Source organism: Xyrauchen texanus, chromosome 38 (genome assembly GCF_025860055.1).
Source record: "Xyrauchen texanus isolate HMW12.3.18 chromosome 38, RBS_HiC_50CHRs, whole genome shotgun sequence".
In the NCBI taxonomy this organism is placed as follows: Eukaryota; Metazoa; Chordata; class Actinopteri; order Cypriniformes; family Catostomidae; genus Xyrauchen; species Xyrauchen texanus.
The window spans coordinates 4,700,728-4,720,367 of NC_068313.1; the positions used below are offsets into that span (position 1 = coordinate 4,700,728).

At 42.4% G+C, this 19,640-nt stretch overlaps 1 protein-coding gene across 1 annotated transcript in view; it reads left to right on the plus strand.

The window, feature by feature from the left end:
• The window catches only part of dscamb (Down syndrome cell adhesion molecule b), a 241,943-nt gene that overhangs the window by 156,433 nt on the left and 65,870 nt on the right, over window positions 1-19,640 (plus strand). Inside the window, exons 8-11 of the mRNA XM_052110114.1 lie at window positions 1,409-1,681; window positions 12,267-12,545; window positions 13,165-13,284; window positions 18,546-18,725. Of these exons, the coding sequence (XP_051966074.1) occupies window positions 1,409-1,681; window positions 12,267-12,545; window positions 13,165-13,284; window positions 18,546-18,725 (852 nt within the window). The remainder of the gene's footprint in view (window positions 1-1,408; window positions 1,682-12,266; window positions 12,546-13,164; window positions 13,285-18,545; window positions 18,726-19,640) is intronic.

The following is a 19,640-nucleotide window of genomic DNA, read 5'->3' on the forward strand; positions in this document are numbered from 1 at the left end:
ATCCAGTCAGGCTTCCTAAGTAACCAATTGGCCCGGTTGCTAGGGTGGGTAGAGTCACGTTGGGTTAACCTCCTCGTGGTCACTATAACATGGTTCGCTGGTCGCATGTGGTGAGTCGTTCATGGATGCCTTCACATGCACTAGTTCTCCACGGTAACGCTCCCAACAAGCCATGTGATAAGATACGCGGATTGATGGTCTCAGATGCGGAGGCAACTGTGATTCCTTCTCCGCCACCCGGATTGTGGCGAGCCACTACGCCACCACAAGGACTTAGTGTGCATTGGGAATTGGGCATTCCAAATTGAGGAGAAAAAAAAAAAAAAAAAACATGCAGATCGTTCGCTTGATGACACCATGCATCTGGATAAATTGCAGGTTATAAAGCTCTTCTCCATCATTTGATGATTATTTCATTAATTACTGCTGATATGATCAGTTGAAAATGTTTACATACATATTTTTAAATAAAATACATTTTACCGCCTACTTTCATTTTGCAGTAATAGCGCAATACATTTCTCCAGGAGGTTTTTGCAAATGAAGCGCAATCTTCAATGAGCCTAATTTACATACAAAGACACATGATTGCGTGGCAAGGTATGATAATGACTTAAATTAAATACTCATGACGCAGCACAATTTTTGTTCTGAAATACCACCCACAGAAGTAACACAACTTTTTTATCTGGCCCATTATGTTTTATATAATCAACTGCACTGAATTAACATGTTAAATCTACAGCCCTAATTTACATGTTTGCTTGTGCGCATTCTGTATCGATCATGGCAGCAGTAAATGATGATCAAATGATAGAAAATAGTATTATAGCTGGACATATACGCCATTCCACATTTTAAAAGAGCCGATTCAGGTGCTGGATCACAGTGATGGAGTGATGTTGTACAGTCCTAGTTAAGTATGCTAGGTTGCGGTAGCCAGCTGCTTCCTTTACAACCTTGCACTAAAAAATGGCCTGCAAAATGGAGAACTAAAAAATTAATATTGCATTCAGCACAGATATTTTGGCATGTTTGCACAGTTACTTGATTGGCATTATTCTTTTAGTGAATCATGTGATAAAACAAGTTTGTAGAACAAAATGAAGCTATAAGCGGACACAATTAATTCTTAGTGAATTTCCATCTTTACTGATTTACAAAGTTAATAACGGTTAATTATAGAATATTAAAATCCTTCAGAAGACTTTCTGATCCTTTATAATTATTTAGGGAAGCCTTACTGCTTAGGAACACCGTAATGGGATTATTTGTTTGTTTCTGTGTATTTGTTCAGAATGATTAGCTAGTAGGTAAAAAAAAAAAAATTATAAATATATATGCACTACATAGGCCTATCACATGACTTTAAGGGGTTTTGTATACTGATGTCTCTTAATCACAACAGGTCCTGCCAGTATTCGACCAATGAAAAATGTCACTGCAATTGCTGGGAGAAACACATACATTAACTGTCACATCATTGGTTACCCGTACTACTCTATTAAGTGGTATAAGGACTCCAATCTGCTCCCGTTCAATCATCGCCAACGTGCCTTTGAGAGCAACGGCACTCTGAAGCTGTCCAATGTGCAGAACTCTGATGAGGGAGAGTACACATGCTATGTGCTAGTCGACCCAGAGAAACAAATTCACAGGAGTGTCCATGTGACAGTGAAAGGTAAGGCTATGATGATAGTTGTCACCTATTACTATTACAAACAAAATAACTGTGTTATTTCAACATGATCACACAGGAAGTCGGCATGCTGTTTCCAAAAGTTCTGGTACCCTAGGATCAGCGACAGCATGCTGACTTACTTTTGCATCGGTTTAAGTGTGTTTACCTTCCCACTTGGCTCAATCAAGAGCACATTGCATCAGTAGCTCAAGAGACCTGCGTTCAAGACCACATCGAATCCAGGTAGTAATAGCTTTCGCTTAATCAGTGGAGTGTGTTATTCAAAGGTTACATTTTCCCCCCTAACGTTTCATTTTTACTCCACTAATGGTTAGGTTTAGGTTTGGGTTGGGGGGTAGAGTCCATTTTACATGACGTTACAATGGGCAAATTGGAGCTATTATACATTTCAGATTTAAATTTCCAACTTTTAATTATGAGTTCTTCGAATATGTCATCAATGGAATTGCGATAATTCCAACATGAAGTGAATGCAGAATTCATTCTCATACAGTTTTTAGAAGAATCTATGACAATACAGATTTATGTTGTTAAAGTTAAATGGCTAATTAACTGGTAAATATGTGATCCTGCTGTTATGTAATAACCAAGCAAGCTCATGTTTTGGTGAGTTGAGAGTCATAATGACCAAAAAAAAGCAGATGTGATTGAGTTAGCTAATTTAATCCATTCATGCTTAAAATTCTGAGGCATGCAAGGGGATTCCCCAGAGTTCATTATGCCCATTTTGTTGTGAATTAAATAAGCGCTGAAGTACTGCTTTATTTCAGTGTAGTTTTAACTCATTGATTCTCAAACGTGACAGGCTGACTAACACCACGATTGCAAAGACTCCAGAGAATGTATTATGCCGAATTTACTGCGACACGAAAGAACCCTTTTGCAGTGTTTATTTTGTCTGTCTTTGCCCTGTTTCTCCCCTTATTAGTTCACATTATGCTTCCTCCTCTGTGAAATCTCTGCATTTGGAGCCATAATGACTTGTTGTGCAGGCAGAATGGAGCTTTATTATTGCAAATCACACATAATTGTTCATGTGTGATCACATATGTTCTGTCTGCTGGCCCACATCTGAGATGTTTTCAAAGCACTAAACTCTCTACATAAAAAATCTCAGTGCACATTGAAAACTCGGAATTCAGAGAACAGTTGTGACGTAACATGAAAAATAAATGTTTAACATTCTGCACTATTATTAGGTCAGTAATCAAATTTAAGCAAATTTGTGACATAGGCTACACTGTAAAATAATTCCACAATTTTAACGGTAAAAGACTGCAAAAAAATTTAAATTGGTTAACTAGTTACTGTAAAATATCGTAATTTTTTTTTAAATATATTTTTAAAAAGACAGTGCATGTAGTTTTACGGTAAAATGTTGTAAAAAAAAAATACAAATATGATTTTCCCATATAATTAATGGTCAAATTTATATTATGTTTAACAAGAGAGCACATTTACTTTTACGGTAAATTGTTGTTAAAATTTCGGTAATAAATTGGGCCTTCCCAGAATTCCCTACGTAACCCATAACATATATACTGTGTGTGTGTGTGTATATATATATATATATATATATATATATATATATATATATATGTGTGTGTGTGACCCGGTGTGAGTGTTAATGACAGCACTGGACACAGGAACATAAATTATTCAAGGGGTCGTTTATTCCAGACTGCACTTGGAACAGCGCAGCGTTAACTATGCAAATTTAGAATGTTAGACAGAAAAGCTTGCTAAATTGAGTGACATAAATCAAGGTGTTTTTCTTATTATCAAACTGAGTCTCTCTTGCCTTTCTGTTCTCAGTCACCACGTTAACAAATCAATTACAGGAATCTAACTAACATAGACAACGATAGTGGATCTCATTCTGGAAAACAAATCGTATCGGTTACCTAACGTAACCTCGGTTCTCTCTAGATGAGGGAACGAGTATTGCGTAAGCTAGCTTACGCTACGGGAAAGATTCATCTTTTCTGAGATATTGAAGCCAAAAAATTATCCTTAATATTTGTATCCATTGTCAACGCAGTGCGGCAGCTGCAGACCTTGAGCCGGGCTATCTAGCGAGCTCATAGGTTGCTCTGCGCAACTGCTGCAGCCTATAGACGAGCTTGGGCTAACTCAGCATCCAATGAGAGGCGTCCGCGGCTCACTGCATCAAAGCCCGCCAAAAAGGGCGTGACTAGAGTGCATATAAGCGTAGTTCGTGAGGCTGGAACCCTGGTTTTCATTGACTGAAGCGAAAAGTCGCCGTGGCGCGAGCACGGCCGGCTACGCAATACTCGTTCCCTCATCTAGAGAGAACCGAGGTTACGTTAGGTAACCGATACGTTCTCTTACGAGAGGTTCTCTCAGTATTGCGTAAGCTAGCTTACGCTCACGGGAACCCATTGTCAACGCCGTCGCGCCAAGCATCCACTGTATAAGCCCCAGGGAATTAAGGGGGACCCGGGGAGCCCTTATGAGTGGGGAAATAATATTTGGCCGGCAAGAATGCGGGTCATTGATTGTGTAATACATAAGCACATAGTAGGACGGGAACGACAGAGCGGCGGTGCCGGTCTGTGTGGAATGTGTCCCATCAGTGCAGCTCACCAGGGGAGCTGTAGCGTATTAAACCGCTAGTAGTTTTGCCTGCAGAGCGGGCACTTCCATATTGTAAAATCTGACAAAGGTGGAGGGGAAGTCCATCCCGCTGCCACACATATGTCGTGAATGGAAATTCCGCTGGACCATGCCCACGAGGATGCCATGCCTCTAGTGGAGTGAGCCCTAATGCCCAACGGGCATGGCAGGTCTTTTGACGCCGTATGCAGCAGCAATAGCGTCCACTATCCATCTAGATAGTGTCTGTTTCAGGTGGCGAGACCTTTGGTGCGCCCTCGAACGAAACGAAAAACTGCTCGAGCGTCTGAAAGCAGCGGAGCGTGCAGTATACAATCTCAGTGCTCTGACCGGGCAAAGGAGATTGGCGTCGCATTCGCTATCCGGTGCTGGCAGCGCCGATAGGGAAATGACCTGTGCTCTGAAAGGAGTACCGATCACCTTGGGAACATAGCCGTGTCTAGGCTTTAAAATGACCTTGGAGTCACTTTGTCCAAACTCAAGACACGCAGCGCTGACAGACAGCGCGTGAAGGTCTCCCACACGTTTGACTGATGACAGGGCAGTCAGAAAAACGGTTTTGAGTGAAAGGTATTTCAAATCCACGGATTGAAGTGGTTCGAAAGGGGGCTTTCATAGTTTCGAGAACTATAGAAAGATCCCAGATAGGAACCGATGGGGCGCGGGGGTTCATCCTTCTAGCTCCCTGAGGAAGCGGATGACCAGCTCGTTTTACCCCATGACTGGCCGTGCAGGGGTTCAGCGAACGCCGCAACGGCCGCCACATACACTTTGAGCGTAGATGGGGATCTGCCCATATCCAGCAGCTCTTGTAGAAATACTGAGCAGCGACGACACCCCACATGTCCGTGGGTCCAGGTCTCTGTCGGTGCACCATTTTGAGAACACAGACCATTTTGACGCATAGAGTCTTCTCGTGGAAGGGGCTCTAGCGTGTATGATGGTGTTTATTACTCCTTCTGGCAGAGCGACGGGTAGTCGTTGATCACCCACGCATGCAGCGCCCAGCTCTGGGTGGGGATGCCAGATTGTGCCGCGAGCTTGAGAGAGGAGATCTGCTCTCACTGGGATGGGCCACGGCGCTGTCAGTGACAGCTGCGTAAGCTCCGGGAACCATGTCTGATTCTCCCAACGCGGGGCTATGAGGAGCACCGAGTGACGCGTTTCCTGATCCTCTGCATTACCTGTGGCAATAGCGAGACGGGAGGGAAGGCGTAAGCGGCGTCTGGGCCAGTCCTGGGCCAGCGCGTCCTCGCTTCGAGAAAAATATTGGGCAGTGAGAGTTCTCTTTGGACGCTAAAGAGGTCTATCTCTGCTCTGCCGAATAGGTGCCATAACGTCTGGACTGTTTGAGCGTGCAGGGACCATTCCCCTGGGGAATATTGTCTCTGGACAGTCTGTCCGGGCCGTCGTTCAGGTGGCCTGGCACGCGTGCGTCGCCCTCAGCGAGCGCAGGTGGCACTGGGACCAACTCAGTATGCGTTTTGTCAGATGGAAGAGGTTCCTGGATCTGACACCGCCCTGACGGTTTAGGTAGGATACCACAGATCTGTTGTCCGAACGGACCAGGACGTGGTGACCCTGAATGACCGGGAGAAAGCGCCGCGGCGTACTCGACCGCTATCATTTCCAGACAATTTATGTGAAGGAGCTTTTCCTGAACTGACCATAGGCCGAAAACCGGAGAGCTCTCGCGAGACCGCGCCCCAACCCGTGTTGGACGCCGTCTGTCGAGATGACTTTTCGGTGAGATACAGCTCCCATTGTCACTCCCCGCTGATACCATTCGGCCACTGTCCAGGGCTGCAGAGCTGATATGCAGGTCTGAGTCACCTTGATGGGTTGGCGGCCTGTGGCCCAAGCCCGGCGAGACGCGGGTGTTTAGCCAATGCTGAAGCGGGCGATGTGCAGTAAACCCAGCTGAAGTACTGCTGCGGCTGAGGCCATGTAACCTAGCACTCTCTGGAATTTCTTCAGAGGCGTGAGGCTGTTCATCTGAAAAGATGCGGCTAGTCAGCTGAACACGGCGTGCGCGCTGTGTAGATAAGCGAGCCGTCATTGCCACGGAGTCTAGTTCTATTCCCGGAAGGAAATGGTCTGACTGGGCTGTAGTGAGCTCTTGGTCCAATTGACTGCAAGACCCAAACTGTTCAGATGGCTGAGGAGAACTGCTCTGTGAGACAGAAGCTCCATATGTGACTGAGCCATAATCAGCCAGTCGTCCAAATAGTTCAGAATTCGCAAACCCTGACTCCGCAGGGGTGCGGCGCCCGCATCCATGCGCTCGTGAAAGTACGGGGTGCTAAGGACAGGCCGAACGGAAGGACGGTGTATTGATAAACCTGGCCGTCGAGCGAATCTCAAGAATGGCCTGTGACGGGATTTATCTGAATCTGAAAGTATGCATCTTTCAGATCGAGAGAAATAAACCAGTCCCCTGGCGCACATGCGCGAGGAGTTTCCTGATTGTAAGCATTTTGAGCGGTCTTTTTGCAAGCACCTTGTTCAAAACCCTGAGATCTAATATGGGTCTGAGGCCGCCGTCTTTCTTGGGAACAAGAAAATAACGGCTGTAAAGCCCCGACTCACTCAGAGAGGGTGGCACTTTTTCTATGGCCCTTTTGCACAGAAGGCTTGCTATTTCTGAACGAAGCATGCACGCTGCTTCCGTGTTCACAGTGGTTTCGAGCCAGCTCTGAAGCGAGGGCGGCGATCGAACTGTAGCAAATAGCCCTGTTGTATTGTGCTTAACACCCACTTGGATATCCCTGGAATAGCTTCCCACGCTTTGAAGCGTAACGCTAGAGGGTGAATGGCCAATTCGCTCTGATTGCCGCACACAGAGCTGAACAAAATGTGTGAGCGCGTTTAGTGTGTTCATGCATGATTGCTCGCAGACAGCATGAACAGGCTGTTTTGTGAGTGACTTCCGATTGGAATGAATGGGGAAAGAGTCACATCTGTTACGTGATGCGCAAGCATAGTCATGGGCACGGGACTTACACACAGAGGAATGGTTGCTGGCCGTGTAACAGAGCGGGCAGAGAATGGTAGCGCCTGCGCATTTGTGGGCGCATTTATTGACTCTAGCGCTCGAGCGGTTCAGTAACCGCTTTATGTGAGCGTGCTCTGGTGGGGACACGAGACATGCAGTGCTTGTGTGCAGAAGTGAACACTGGATTGTGGGCACATTTTCTACACATAGGGCTGGTGGTGTGACAGAGTGGGCAGAGAATGGGCGCCGCGACGCATTTGTGGGCGCCTTCATTGACTCTGACGCTTCGAGCGGTTCAGTAACCGCTTTATGAGAGCGTGCTCTGATAGGGGCACGGGGTGTGTTATGCTTGTGTGTAGGGCGAACACTGGGTTGTGGGCACTTTTTCTACACATAAGACATGTTTGCTCTTTACAAGATTTATTTGGGTCGCCGTGAAAGCGCGTTTGAGTGCAGGCAAGCGGGCAGTGTCACCGGCTTGTTGGCTGCTAAATTCACCACTGTAGTAGCCTGAGAGAAGGGGACTGACAGGGGTAAAGCTTTGACAGTGGTCCGGCCGCGGCGGACTGAGCCGTCGTTTGTTCAACACAGTTAGGAAGACTTCGGCTGCTCGGGTTTCAGCGTTACCTTAGATCGAGGCCCGCGGGAGGCGGTCTCGCGGCGGCTGTCTGAGCGCGATCGAGGGCGGCCGCCCTGTCGACGCTGAGAAGTCTGAGATTGTTGAACTGGGCGCTGTGAAGAGGCTCGTGCAGGAGGCTGATCACGTGAGCGGCCTGCAGAGGAGCTATAAGTGTCTCTCGGTCACAGTCAGCGAGGCCATGCACTTCCCTAGAGCTTGGGCTGCAGCTTTGGTAGCGCGAAGGGCGAGGTCTGTCGCGCTTCGTAGATCAGTAACAGCCTCTGGGTGCCTGCCTTTCTCATCCCACTCCCGAAGAAGGTCTGCTTGTAGGATCTGTAAAACGGCCATTGAGTGCAGAGCAGATGCGGCTTGGCCGGCGGCGGAATAGGCGCGGCCAACATAGGCGGAAGTCGCTCTGCAGGCCTTAGACGGGAGCACAGGCTTGGAACGCCATCTCGCGGAGGGCGGACAAAGGTGTGCTGCTACCGAGTCCTCGACCGGGGATGGAGGAGTAGCCTCTCTCAGTGGCGCCGTCCACCGACGCAGAGAGGTGGAGACGTGTGAACGGGTCCTGGCTGAAAACGGAGCGTTCCACGCACTTTGCAAGCTCCGTATGTAATTCCGGCAGGAAGGGAGCGGCCCGGCGCGGGTGTAGAGCGGCGATGGCTTTGAAGAAAGCAGCCGTCGAGTCTGTTGGGTGCCTGCTCAGGGGCGGTGACCACTCGAGCCCGAGGCGGTCGACGGCCTGTGTGAGGAGGCGTGTTAACTCCCCTTCGACTCGGGCGGGTCCTGCTGGATTCCTGGGCTGAGGAGGAGGCTTGGGAGCCTGTCCACTCCTCGCTGTCCGAAGCCATGATGGAACAGCAGCCCTTATCCTCCGCTCGTCATCCGAGATGGCAGCAGTGCGGCCGCTCGACGGCAACTGCGCGTCCCAGGGGGCGGGGAGGGTGAAAGCGATGCTCGAGGGAGAGGCTCGGCGAGGCAGTCGCTTCAACCACAGTTTCCGGCAGCCTTTGTGAGCGGCGTTCTTCCTGCGCGGCTGAGGGTAAGGCGGCGCGGCGTTTCTGCTTTGACCGCTTCGAGTCGAGCCCGCAGGGTCGACATCGGTAGCTCCTCGCAGAAATCGCATCCGCCCTCAGTGAGGGCGAGCTCTGCGTGCCCCAGTCCCAGGCAGAGAGCGCAGATGATGTGGCGGTCTCCTGTGCTGAGAAGGGCGACATGAGGCGTAAGTGGAGCGAGGCATCTTGAAAAAGACGCTTGTACTCTTTTGTGAATAGTTCAGTGAGAACTAGCTTGCTTATTAAAAGGATACGTCGTCGGATGGCGTAGCTCGCAGGATGGCTGAAGGTGGCTGAGACGGCCGGCTTCTTCTAGCGCTGTCCACGCTTGCTAGATGCCCCTCAAACGGCGACGCGGCTTCCAGGTCAGCGATGCGGAGAGCTTCGCTGAAGAGATGAAAATCAGGGTTCCAGCCTACGAACTACGCTTATATGCACTCTAGTCACGCCCTTTTGGCGGGCTTTGATGCAGTGAGCGCGGACGCCTCTCATTGGATGCGAGTTCAGCCCAAGCTCGTCTATAGGCTGCAGCAGTTGCCGCAGAGCAACCTATGAGCTCGCTAGATAGCCCGCTCAAGGTCTGCAGCTGCCGCACTGCGTTGACAATGGATACAAAAATTAAGGATAATTTTTTGGCTTCAATATCTCAGAAAAGATTAATCTTTCCCGTAGCGTAAGCTAGCTTACGCAATACGAGAGAACCTCTCGTAAGAGAAACACAGATTATTACAAGATCAATTAAAGCTTCTTATGTTACATAAAACATGCATACAAATAAAATTAGAAGTCACATTTCCCAGTAACATTGATACATTCCAAGCATTACATCGACTAATATTCACTCAATCACAGTGAATTAACATTCATACACTTCAAAAGAATAATCAAATAACTCAAACTTACTGTTCATCACCACCCTCTATAGCATGTACACACTTCCACAGCAAATGATGAACCCCATTTCCCTTCTGTTAACAGTAACAGAATACAACATACAACACTATTCCTTAACATTTGGAACACATGACACCAGAACAACTGTAACAATCTACTGATTGAACACACATATAAGCAATAAACACTTTTTTAGTATTGATTAGTTACAACACTCACTTTACTGCTTCACACTCGGCCTGGAAACACTCAAAAGGCCTTCAGAGTACTTCTCTCCCCTCTTTAATCAACCAAAATGATCAGCAATCACTTAATATTCAAATCACATTATACACAACAAAATAATCTCAATGATAAACTGACATTAGTGATTATTAAAACACTTACGCTTCGAGATCTAGTGTCGATCAGATTTCTCCACATAGATATGCGTCTCGACAGAAGTTAAAAGTTCCCTCTGCACAATACACAACCCTCACGGCACAATACACAACCCTCACGACACAATACACAACCCTCACGACACACTAAGAGAGACTTCCAAGTCACTATATGTGCATATTTCCCGTTATTTTAACAGTAACACGGAGTCTAATGGTCTCGACACTCCACCGCATGAGCAGCACTTCAATCACGTTGTGTTCACAGGCAACTTTTCCGACACTTCTAGAATGTCACACATCGCGTTTCTTAAAGGGCTAGTGCATTATTACGTCAATGAGTGAGAAAACCCCGAAACAGTCCATAGTGTAACTTCCCTTATCCCAGAGTATTGGTTAACTAGTACAGTACTGTGTTTGGTAACATTTGACCTGGTTACATATACTTCATGTTTTTCTACAAAAACATACAAATATGTAATAGAGTCCTTCAGTCGATGGCAATTGGATATGAATATTAAAAGATAAGATAAACAGTTTATTTTTAAGCTGAATGACAGCAGTCCAGTTTAAATATATTTTTTATATTCAGAATACATACCTATGTATGGGACATAGGAGGCCTTTTGATAGATTAAAAAATACTGTATGGTGGTTCAGGGGTGTCCACTGTAAGAAAATGTATAAAATGTAAGTCTGAATGGATAATTTTTATATATTCCTTAAAGTGACAATCTACTAACACAAACATTATAGATATATAGGCTGTAGGTATAAATAGGCTGACTATGTACTAATAATGGAAAAGTTTTTTATGTCTTTATTTGTCATCTATGCCAGAGATGAAGACATCTTTTATTCATTTTCACAATATTAGAACATAAATCAGCTTTTTTCTTATGAAAGGGATTAATGAATCACACACGTTATAAAAAAAAAAACGTTATAGGTGCCACGTTAACTTGTCCCGTCACAAACCTGCCTTGGCTGAACCTTCAGAGTCATATAGGCTATCAGACAGATGAAGACAACTTTGTTTCATTCTTTTTTTCTGCAATGTGTTTAGAAGAAAGATGCTAGTATCCATCTATATTGCTGCTCACCAAGTCTCCGCTACTGTTGTTAAAATAACCGTGCCTGCAACTCACCTTATGTCTATAGCAGTGAGAGAGAAGAAATGAGCGGGGAGTGGGAATTTAGCGCCTTCGCCAATATTAGCGTGGTGTGTACAGCTCCGTAGTTTTGATATGTTCCTCACTTAAACTGTAGAAACATTAAGATGGGACAACCTTTGTCATGATGCCTAGTGGTCCTTATGAAACCAAGCAGGGTCCGGTCCCAAACCGTGGCCCTCTAATTGGCGACTAGTGGTATATACCGTATAATGTGTACACAGTATATACTGTATATATTACATTATTATATTATATATTGTTAGATTGTAAAACCTAAAAAGAAACATTTTCAATTCTATTGAAATTCCATTTCACATCCTTTGAGCGTAAAATAAAACAGTAAGGGACCGTTTACAAATGTGTTTATTCATCTACAGTTTCTGCACTGTTTTGCAACCATGCGCTAGATGTTCGTCTTTGACTGTTGCGCCGTTTTCTTCAACGTCTCACACACTAGATGTCAAAAAGTAAATATGGACAAACACGTCTTACAACACCTGCGTTCAGTTGTATTTGTTGCACTGAGACAATATGTCCACTATCTTTGTTTAGTGCTGGAATGCTATCAGTCTGAAAGGCCCCTAAAACTGTAAAAATGTGTGTTTATATATATATATATATATATATATATATATATATATATATACTGTATATACTGTAGATAGATAGATAGATAGATAGATAGATAGATAGATAGATAGATAGATAGATAGATAGATAGATAGAAAAAAAACTTCATAGTTTTTTTCATAGTTTTTTCCCTGTTGTTCATCTCTTGCTCTCTCTGTGCTGTGTCTTTCTCTCAGTGCCACCTCTGATTCAACATTCGGACTCTCAGAGTGCTTCCATTGGTCAGCGTGTCTTCATCCCCTGTGTAGTCATATCCGGCGATCTGCCCATGTCTATCACCTGGCACAAAGATGGACGGCCAATCAATGCCAGCTTGGGTGTCACCATCGACAACATAGACTTTACAAGCTCTTTGCGCATTTCAAACCTGTCAGAAATTCATAATGGCAGTTACACCTGCATTGCCCGCAATGAAGCGGCGGCTGTCGAGCACAGCATCCAGCTCATCGTTAAAGGTTTGATATTAAATACTTACAATTATTTACAATTAACACACTAGTGAATACACTAAACAGTTCCATCATTCCATCTTAACCGGGAGTAATCATTACCATTCATTGCAGCACAAACATGCCTCCTTTCTATGCAAATTACACTTGTTATAAATTGCACTTTATTCACAAAAGTCAGCTGTAATTGCCTTGTACAATTAACATTGCGCTATTACGCTATGACTTTGCACTATTACGCTATAGTGCAATTACGTTCTTTAGTCATTGCCATTCTTTTCAGCGAAAACATGCCTGCTTTCCATGTAATTTAGGCTTATTGTGATTTATTCTCAAAAGTCAATGGTAATAACATGGCGCAGTTAACATTGCACAATTATGCATTACATTGTGCCATTAAAACATTATCGTTCTTTTTATTCACAGAAGTCAGAGGGATTTACCTGGTGCAGTTAACATTGTGCTGTTGCGTCGTGCTGTTACTAAGTCATCGTAGTTCTTTTCAGTGCAAACATGCATCGTTTCTGTGTAAATTAGGCTTATTATATGATTGCAATTTATTCACAAACAAATTGCTATTTGATGCTGTTACATGTTTTAATATTAATGTTATTTTTCTGTGCAGTTCCACCACATTTTGAGGTGCAGCCGAGAGACCAGGATGGCATTTATGGAAAATCAGTGATCCTGAATTGTTCCGCAAAGGGAAATCCAATCCCCACTATAATATGGAACCACTCGAAAGGTAATTAAAAATTTATAATTTTAAGTCACTTTCTGTCCATTGTCATAGCTTCTGTGGACAAAAGACTGTAATGAATATGAATTATTCATGAAAAGATACATACAGGCACAGGTGTATGTTTGCATTGAGGCCATGTGCTGGATTACTGGATTAGATCGAGAGCAGGTGACTCTCTCGACCTTGACTCTTCCTGAAGGGAAGCAGCATTTGAAGCCCTGGCTATGCATTGAAGATTAAAGCTCACAAATGGAAATCCACATCAACAATAAAAAATGTGGGGCACATTGGGGAAGGAGAAGTTCAGCTGGAAAACCTCTATGATATTGGGGATACTGAATTCTTGAAAGTATACGGTGTCCATTAACATGATACATAAATACATAAATAAATAATGAAAATAAAAAAATAGAGAGCAATGGATTTCGATTGCAGCTGTGTTAGAACCTCATCTGTGGTAATTCCAGGGTAATACAATACAAAGTATAATTTTATATAATAATTTAAAATTGCAAATATAAAAAAGTTTTGTATTTACGCTGCTATACAGTATAAGGCGGAAACGCGTCATCACAGCCTGTGAAAAGGGTCCATTATATAATAAAATAAAATAACAAACCTGAAATTCTTGAAAAAATAAATGTTGACATGAGTTGTGCAGAGTAATCTTTTAATATTTCCTAAATAAATATAAACAGTGAAATTTATTTCAAAAATGTTTGTCTACCAAATCGAAGTAAGGTGGTCTAACCAACATGTAGGTTGTCATTTTGTTGTCATGTGACAAAAAAAAAGAGATCTCTTTGGACCCTCATGACTGTGTGGGAAGTTAAAAAAATTAAATCAGATATTTTGACATTTTTAAGAAAGGCATATTTTGTTCAGGTCATTTGGTGTAAACCTGATAAACTTCTTAAAATTCTTGACTCAAAAATGTATGTTATTTATTATAAAACCTTAATATGTTTAAAAAACATAAACAATTGTTTGGCAAAGAAGGTTTTTCCCCCAGTGTTCCCCCCATTCCACTTACATTTTCCCCTGTGTTCAATACATTCATGTATTCAAGGTGCAAGAACAGTATTTTGATACCTTAAATGACTTTATGGTCATTAAATCTTTTTTTTTCTTCTTCTTCATTTTGTAGAAAATGCAATTGAATTAACTAATATTAATGAAACTTAACTGTAACTCCTGTTCCCTGATAAAAGCGGAACGAGATGCTGTGCTGATTTAGCACTTTGGGAACGTCTTTAGGAGTGACCAGCTGTGAATATGTGTGCAACACGTCAATGAAATTGACAAAATGTATAGCCTCTGCTGGTGACATCATCAGGATGCTATAAAGGGGCTATAAATAGATGTGCTACTGGTGCATCATCAGGTATTTTGCCTGAAGAGCAGTCTTGAGGCGTCTTCATTGCGGCAATGAAGCGCAGCATCTCGTTCCGCTTTTATCAGGGAACAGGGCTTGCAGTTAAGTAACCCAAGACGTTCCCTATCAAAAAGCTACACTTTGATGCTAAGCTGATTTAGCACTTTGGAAACGAGAATACCCATGCCGCCGCACTGTGGATGTCCGGACCCCTTACAGTTGTGTAGTTGTGCTCACAATTCTCAGACATGAGCTTGTGATGTAGACTCAAGGACATAAGAGCCCGGAGTAGCATAGACTCTTATGAATGTATGTGGGGAGGACCAGCCCGCCGCATTACAAACATGTTGCAGAGGGACACCACTGGCCAAAGCTTTAGACAAAAGTGTAAAAATGGCTCTAGAGAAGATTTCCTACACGTTTTTTAATGTAAATGTAACTAACAGCTTCCTTTCCATAAAAAGGAATACTCTACGTAATTGGTTAATTTCTATTAGCAGTAGCACGGTAATGCAACACATTACTTTTAAAAGTAATGTTTCCTAACACTGTTTGTAATGCACAATGGGTAAAAAAAAAGAAAAATACATTTAGTGACAAATGCTGTACTCTTACAGGATGAAAAAAGAGTGCAGGCTGGAACTGTGTGCCTTTGTTTTCAATGTGTGTTGACAGCCAAATATCTTTTATTTTATTGCTCAGGCACACAAACAGTATGTATCTTTAGCAGATTAAGCTGCCTGGCTCATGGTGGTACTATGGTGTATTTTATATTATTGAATCCATAGACTGTAAAAAAAGATGGACGACGCCCCTTCGCTCTTTCCATTGGTGAGAACTGAAGCCGCCAGTGTCCCGATATGGCGCTGACATCTTGGGACTTGAGTCTGCGCAGTTGCGATTTCGGGACCAGACCTGCGCAGTAGTAAAGCCGCGAAATCAAGGCCCCGCCCTCACTCTCGCGGAATCAATCGCAAACACACGCCCCTGCACTTTTGACTTTTGACTTATGACGGTGTGAAATAATTAATTATAGAAATTTAGATATTAAATGTAAAGCTCCAATCTTCTTAGTCCTCCGAAGATCCCGAAAAAAAGTCACTACTTCTAAAAAGTCAAGCTTCAGTGACTACTTCGCTCAGAGAACCTGTCAATCACAGCTGTCAATCATGATGTCACAGCACCGTTTTTATAGCATCAAATAACTAAAAACAAACTTATTTTGAAAACAAACACTTGAAATGATATCAACGTGATAGAAACTACAGTAAATGACTAGAGGTCGACTGATATTGTTTTTTTCAGGCCGATGCCGATGCCGATCTTTTGAAATCCAGGTCGGCCGATGGCCGATTAATGCTGCCGATTTATTTTGCCCGATATTTGGCCGATATGTGCTTGTTTTTAACCTCTTATTTGAACCTTTTATTTGAAAGATAAAATGTAACACAAATAATTACTTAAGATAGACAAAATTTCTCAACAAATACATTTATTGAACACTTGACCAATCTGCACTTGTACACTTAAAATTAAAAATGTATAATGTAAAAACATATTGTATAAATAATGTATAACAAATATATTAAATAAACAAAGCAGGTGTTACGAACTGCTCCGAGACACGAAGGTTGAGATCCAAATTCAGCTTTAATTAAGGGGCAATCCAGACACGTAATCCAATATTCAGAGCATCCAAGAGAAGCACAGGCATAACTAGGGATGGTATCGTTAAGGTTTTAATGGTATTACTACTCTTACCGATACTGCTTATCGATCCGGTACTTTAACGGTATTCTTAACGGTTCTTTTTGTTTATATATATATATATATATATATATATATATATATATATATATTAAACAAATATAAACGTTATATAGGCACAGTGATTTAATTTCAGGAAGGTCTACTAACATTACTGTTCAGGTGTGGTCTAAAAAGAAATCTAATAAAGTAATCAATTGTAAAATAACACTGCATAGTTTATCATAGATAGATTAATGCAGAAGTTATTCATTCAAGAGCTGTAAGTGATTTTCTCTTTGCCTTTTGTTGTTTGATTCGCAGTAATGGCTCAATCGTCAACATTTTCATTAGACCGCTTCCCCTTTAAGACCGAGTTCAGATCTAATAGACTCCTGATGTAGCATATTTTCTCCCAACTATTTCCATAACTACGTCCATTTTTGACATAAACTGAGTTTAAGTGAATCTCCAAGCCGGTATTTTTGTGTATAGTTGATCGTTTAGACGCATGAAACCCAAAGTAGCCTATACTTTGCTTGTCTCTTTGCGGTGTGTTTCGGAGCGCGCGCCGCCTTGGGAACGGTAGGCTGCGCTCTTTTTATTATTCAACGCGTCCCGCAATTTAGCAACAGTAGCAGTTTACAACAATCACCGATCGTGCTGATTCTGACGTTAAGTTTGAGTTTTAGGGAGAAATGTCAGTGCACCGCTGTGAAGGGAAGGAAGTTGTGCTAGAATGCGGCTTATGTATAAATATTCTTTTATAATCTTTGGAAGGCGAAATCTAAAATAAAATCAGACTAATAATCAGATCTAAACCAGGCTACGTTTGAATGTTTAGTTCTGTCACTCATTAAGCTGTGCTCGTGTTGGGCTCGTTTTGTGCTCGCTGTGGCACCGCGTGAGCGAGATCTCTCTCTCTCTCTGACTGCGAATAGCTAAATTGCATCACAGACAAATGGTTTCATATTATTATTATACATAGAAATGGCTGGCGAGATAAAATAACTTTCTCTTTATAGCAATAAAGAATGTATTTTCTTAATTTCTCCAGTACCGACAGCAGAACCGATAACGTCCGAGCTTACCAAAGCCAGTCCTTCAATAGCCTATACTGCGTTGGTATATTTTTATTACTTATTTATCTGCATTGAGTGACAACCCTCTCAAATATAAGACACACAATCAGAACAATAAAAGTCTCAGATTCACTGTCTGTAATCGCAAAATTCTTGCTTCCTTATTGTGACATGATAGCAACCCTTCTGCTGTGATAATGCAACTTCAACTACGCTATCAATATCCAAAGTAGCCGAACGTCATGTCAACTATCGCGTTTGTCACGTTTTTTCTTGAAGTTGGCAGTAACATATCAAAAGTTTTTAATTAAATCTAAAGAAGTTATACAAATTTAACCCTTACTGTTTTCTCCAAGGAACTTAGCTCCTTCTTTAGGCACTGGATGAGGTCAGCTCACTCTGCTGGAAAATGACTCTAGGGGCAGCATGCGTCGAACACGTGTTCCACAACAACACTAGGCTGCCCACAGATGCGCCTGCCTAATAATCGGCTTGATATGCGTGGATATTGGCCAATGCCGATTATGTAAAAAATGCAAAAAATCGGCCGATTAATCGGTCGACCTCTATAAATGACAGAAACTATCTTTGGAAAAAAGATATGTGAAGTGTAATTCAATTGTTTAGTTGGTCTCACGTCCCGTTGAATAACATGGGGAGGTGGGGTTTATGACCTTTTAAATCCAATTAAGACATCATCAAATGTAAACACACTGTATTATCCGAATCAATATTGAGCATGAAAAACTATGTAATGCTACAGTGTCAGATTATAGTAAAACACATGTCATAAATAAAGCCTTTGTAAAAAAATATATATATTTATATATATATATATATATATATATATATATATATATATATATATATATATATATATGTATGTATGTGTGTGTGTGTGTGTATATATATTTATTATTTAATATAGAATTTTTTTCTTTATGACTCAAAGGTCAATAAGAGAGATTTTAAAGGACATGGGTAGATGTAGTCTAATGCCTTATTTTATGAGACTAAACAGACTACATGTCTTGCTCATTCAAAATTCATTTCTCTCACAGGTGCTGGTGTGCCACAGTTCCAGCCTATTGCCCTGAACTCAGGCTCTCGTATCCAGCTGTTGGAGAAAGGCTCTCTGCTCATCAAACACATCCTGGAGGAAGATTCTGGATTTTACCTGTGCAAGGTCAGCAATGACGTGGGAGCCGATATCAGCAAGAGCATGTACCTCACCGTTAAAAGTAAGACCCTGTCAAGTGGAGTGTGTGTGTGTGTGTGTGTGTGTGAGCGTGTATTTATCACTTTGTGGGGACCAAATGTCCCCATAAGGATAGTAAAACCCGAAATTTTTGACCTTGTGGGGACATTTTGTCGGTCCCCATGAGGAAAACAGCTTATAAAGCATACTAAATTATGTTTTTTGAAAATGTAAAAATGCAGAAAGTTTTCTGTGAGGGTTAGGTTTAGGGGTAGGGTTAGGTTTAGGGGATAGAATATAAAGTTTGTACAGTATAAAAACCATTATGTCTATGGAAAGTCCCCATAAAACATGGAAACACAACATGTGTGTGTGTGTGTGTGTGTGTGTGTGTGTGTGTGTGTGTGTGTGTGTGTGTGTGTGTGTGTGTGTTTGCAAATGTGTGAGTAGATGAAATAATGCTGGGTGATTAGATCTGATTGCTAATAAATGAATCTCCAAAACTTCTGTCATTGTTTATTCACCCTTATTGTCCAAAATTGAGTGTTATTTACATTTTTCTGTAGGGGAAATATTGATGAGTCTTTACACAGCTATTTTCCACACCATGACAGTTCTCAGATCATGGTGACCATGTCAATCACCAAAAATTATGAAAAAAAAAAAAACACAGTTGAAGATTCTAATGGTTCATATGACTACATTTCAAGTTGTCTGGAACCATGCAATAGCTTAGTGTGATGGACAGACCAAACGTCAAGGCATCCGATCCGCGCCACATGTAACATATTTGATTTGAGAGCTACAGAGTTATTAAGAGTAAATAATGAATTCAATTTCGGTCTGTTTAACACAAAAGCTATCATACAGAATGTCTTCAGAAGACTTGGCATATAGCACACAAATCACATCTTCTTTAAAGCTTGATTTGTTGGTGTTTTTTGTAACTTTTAGAGTT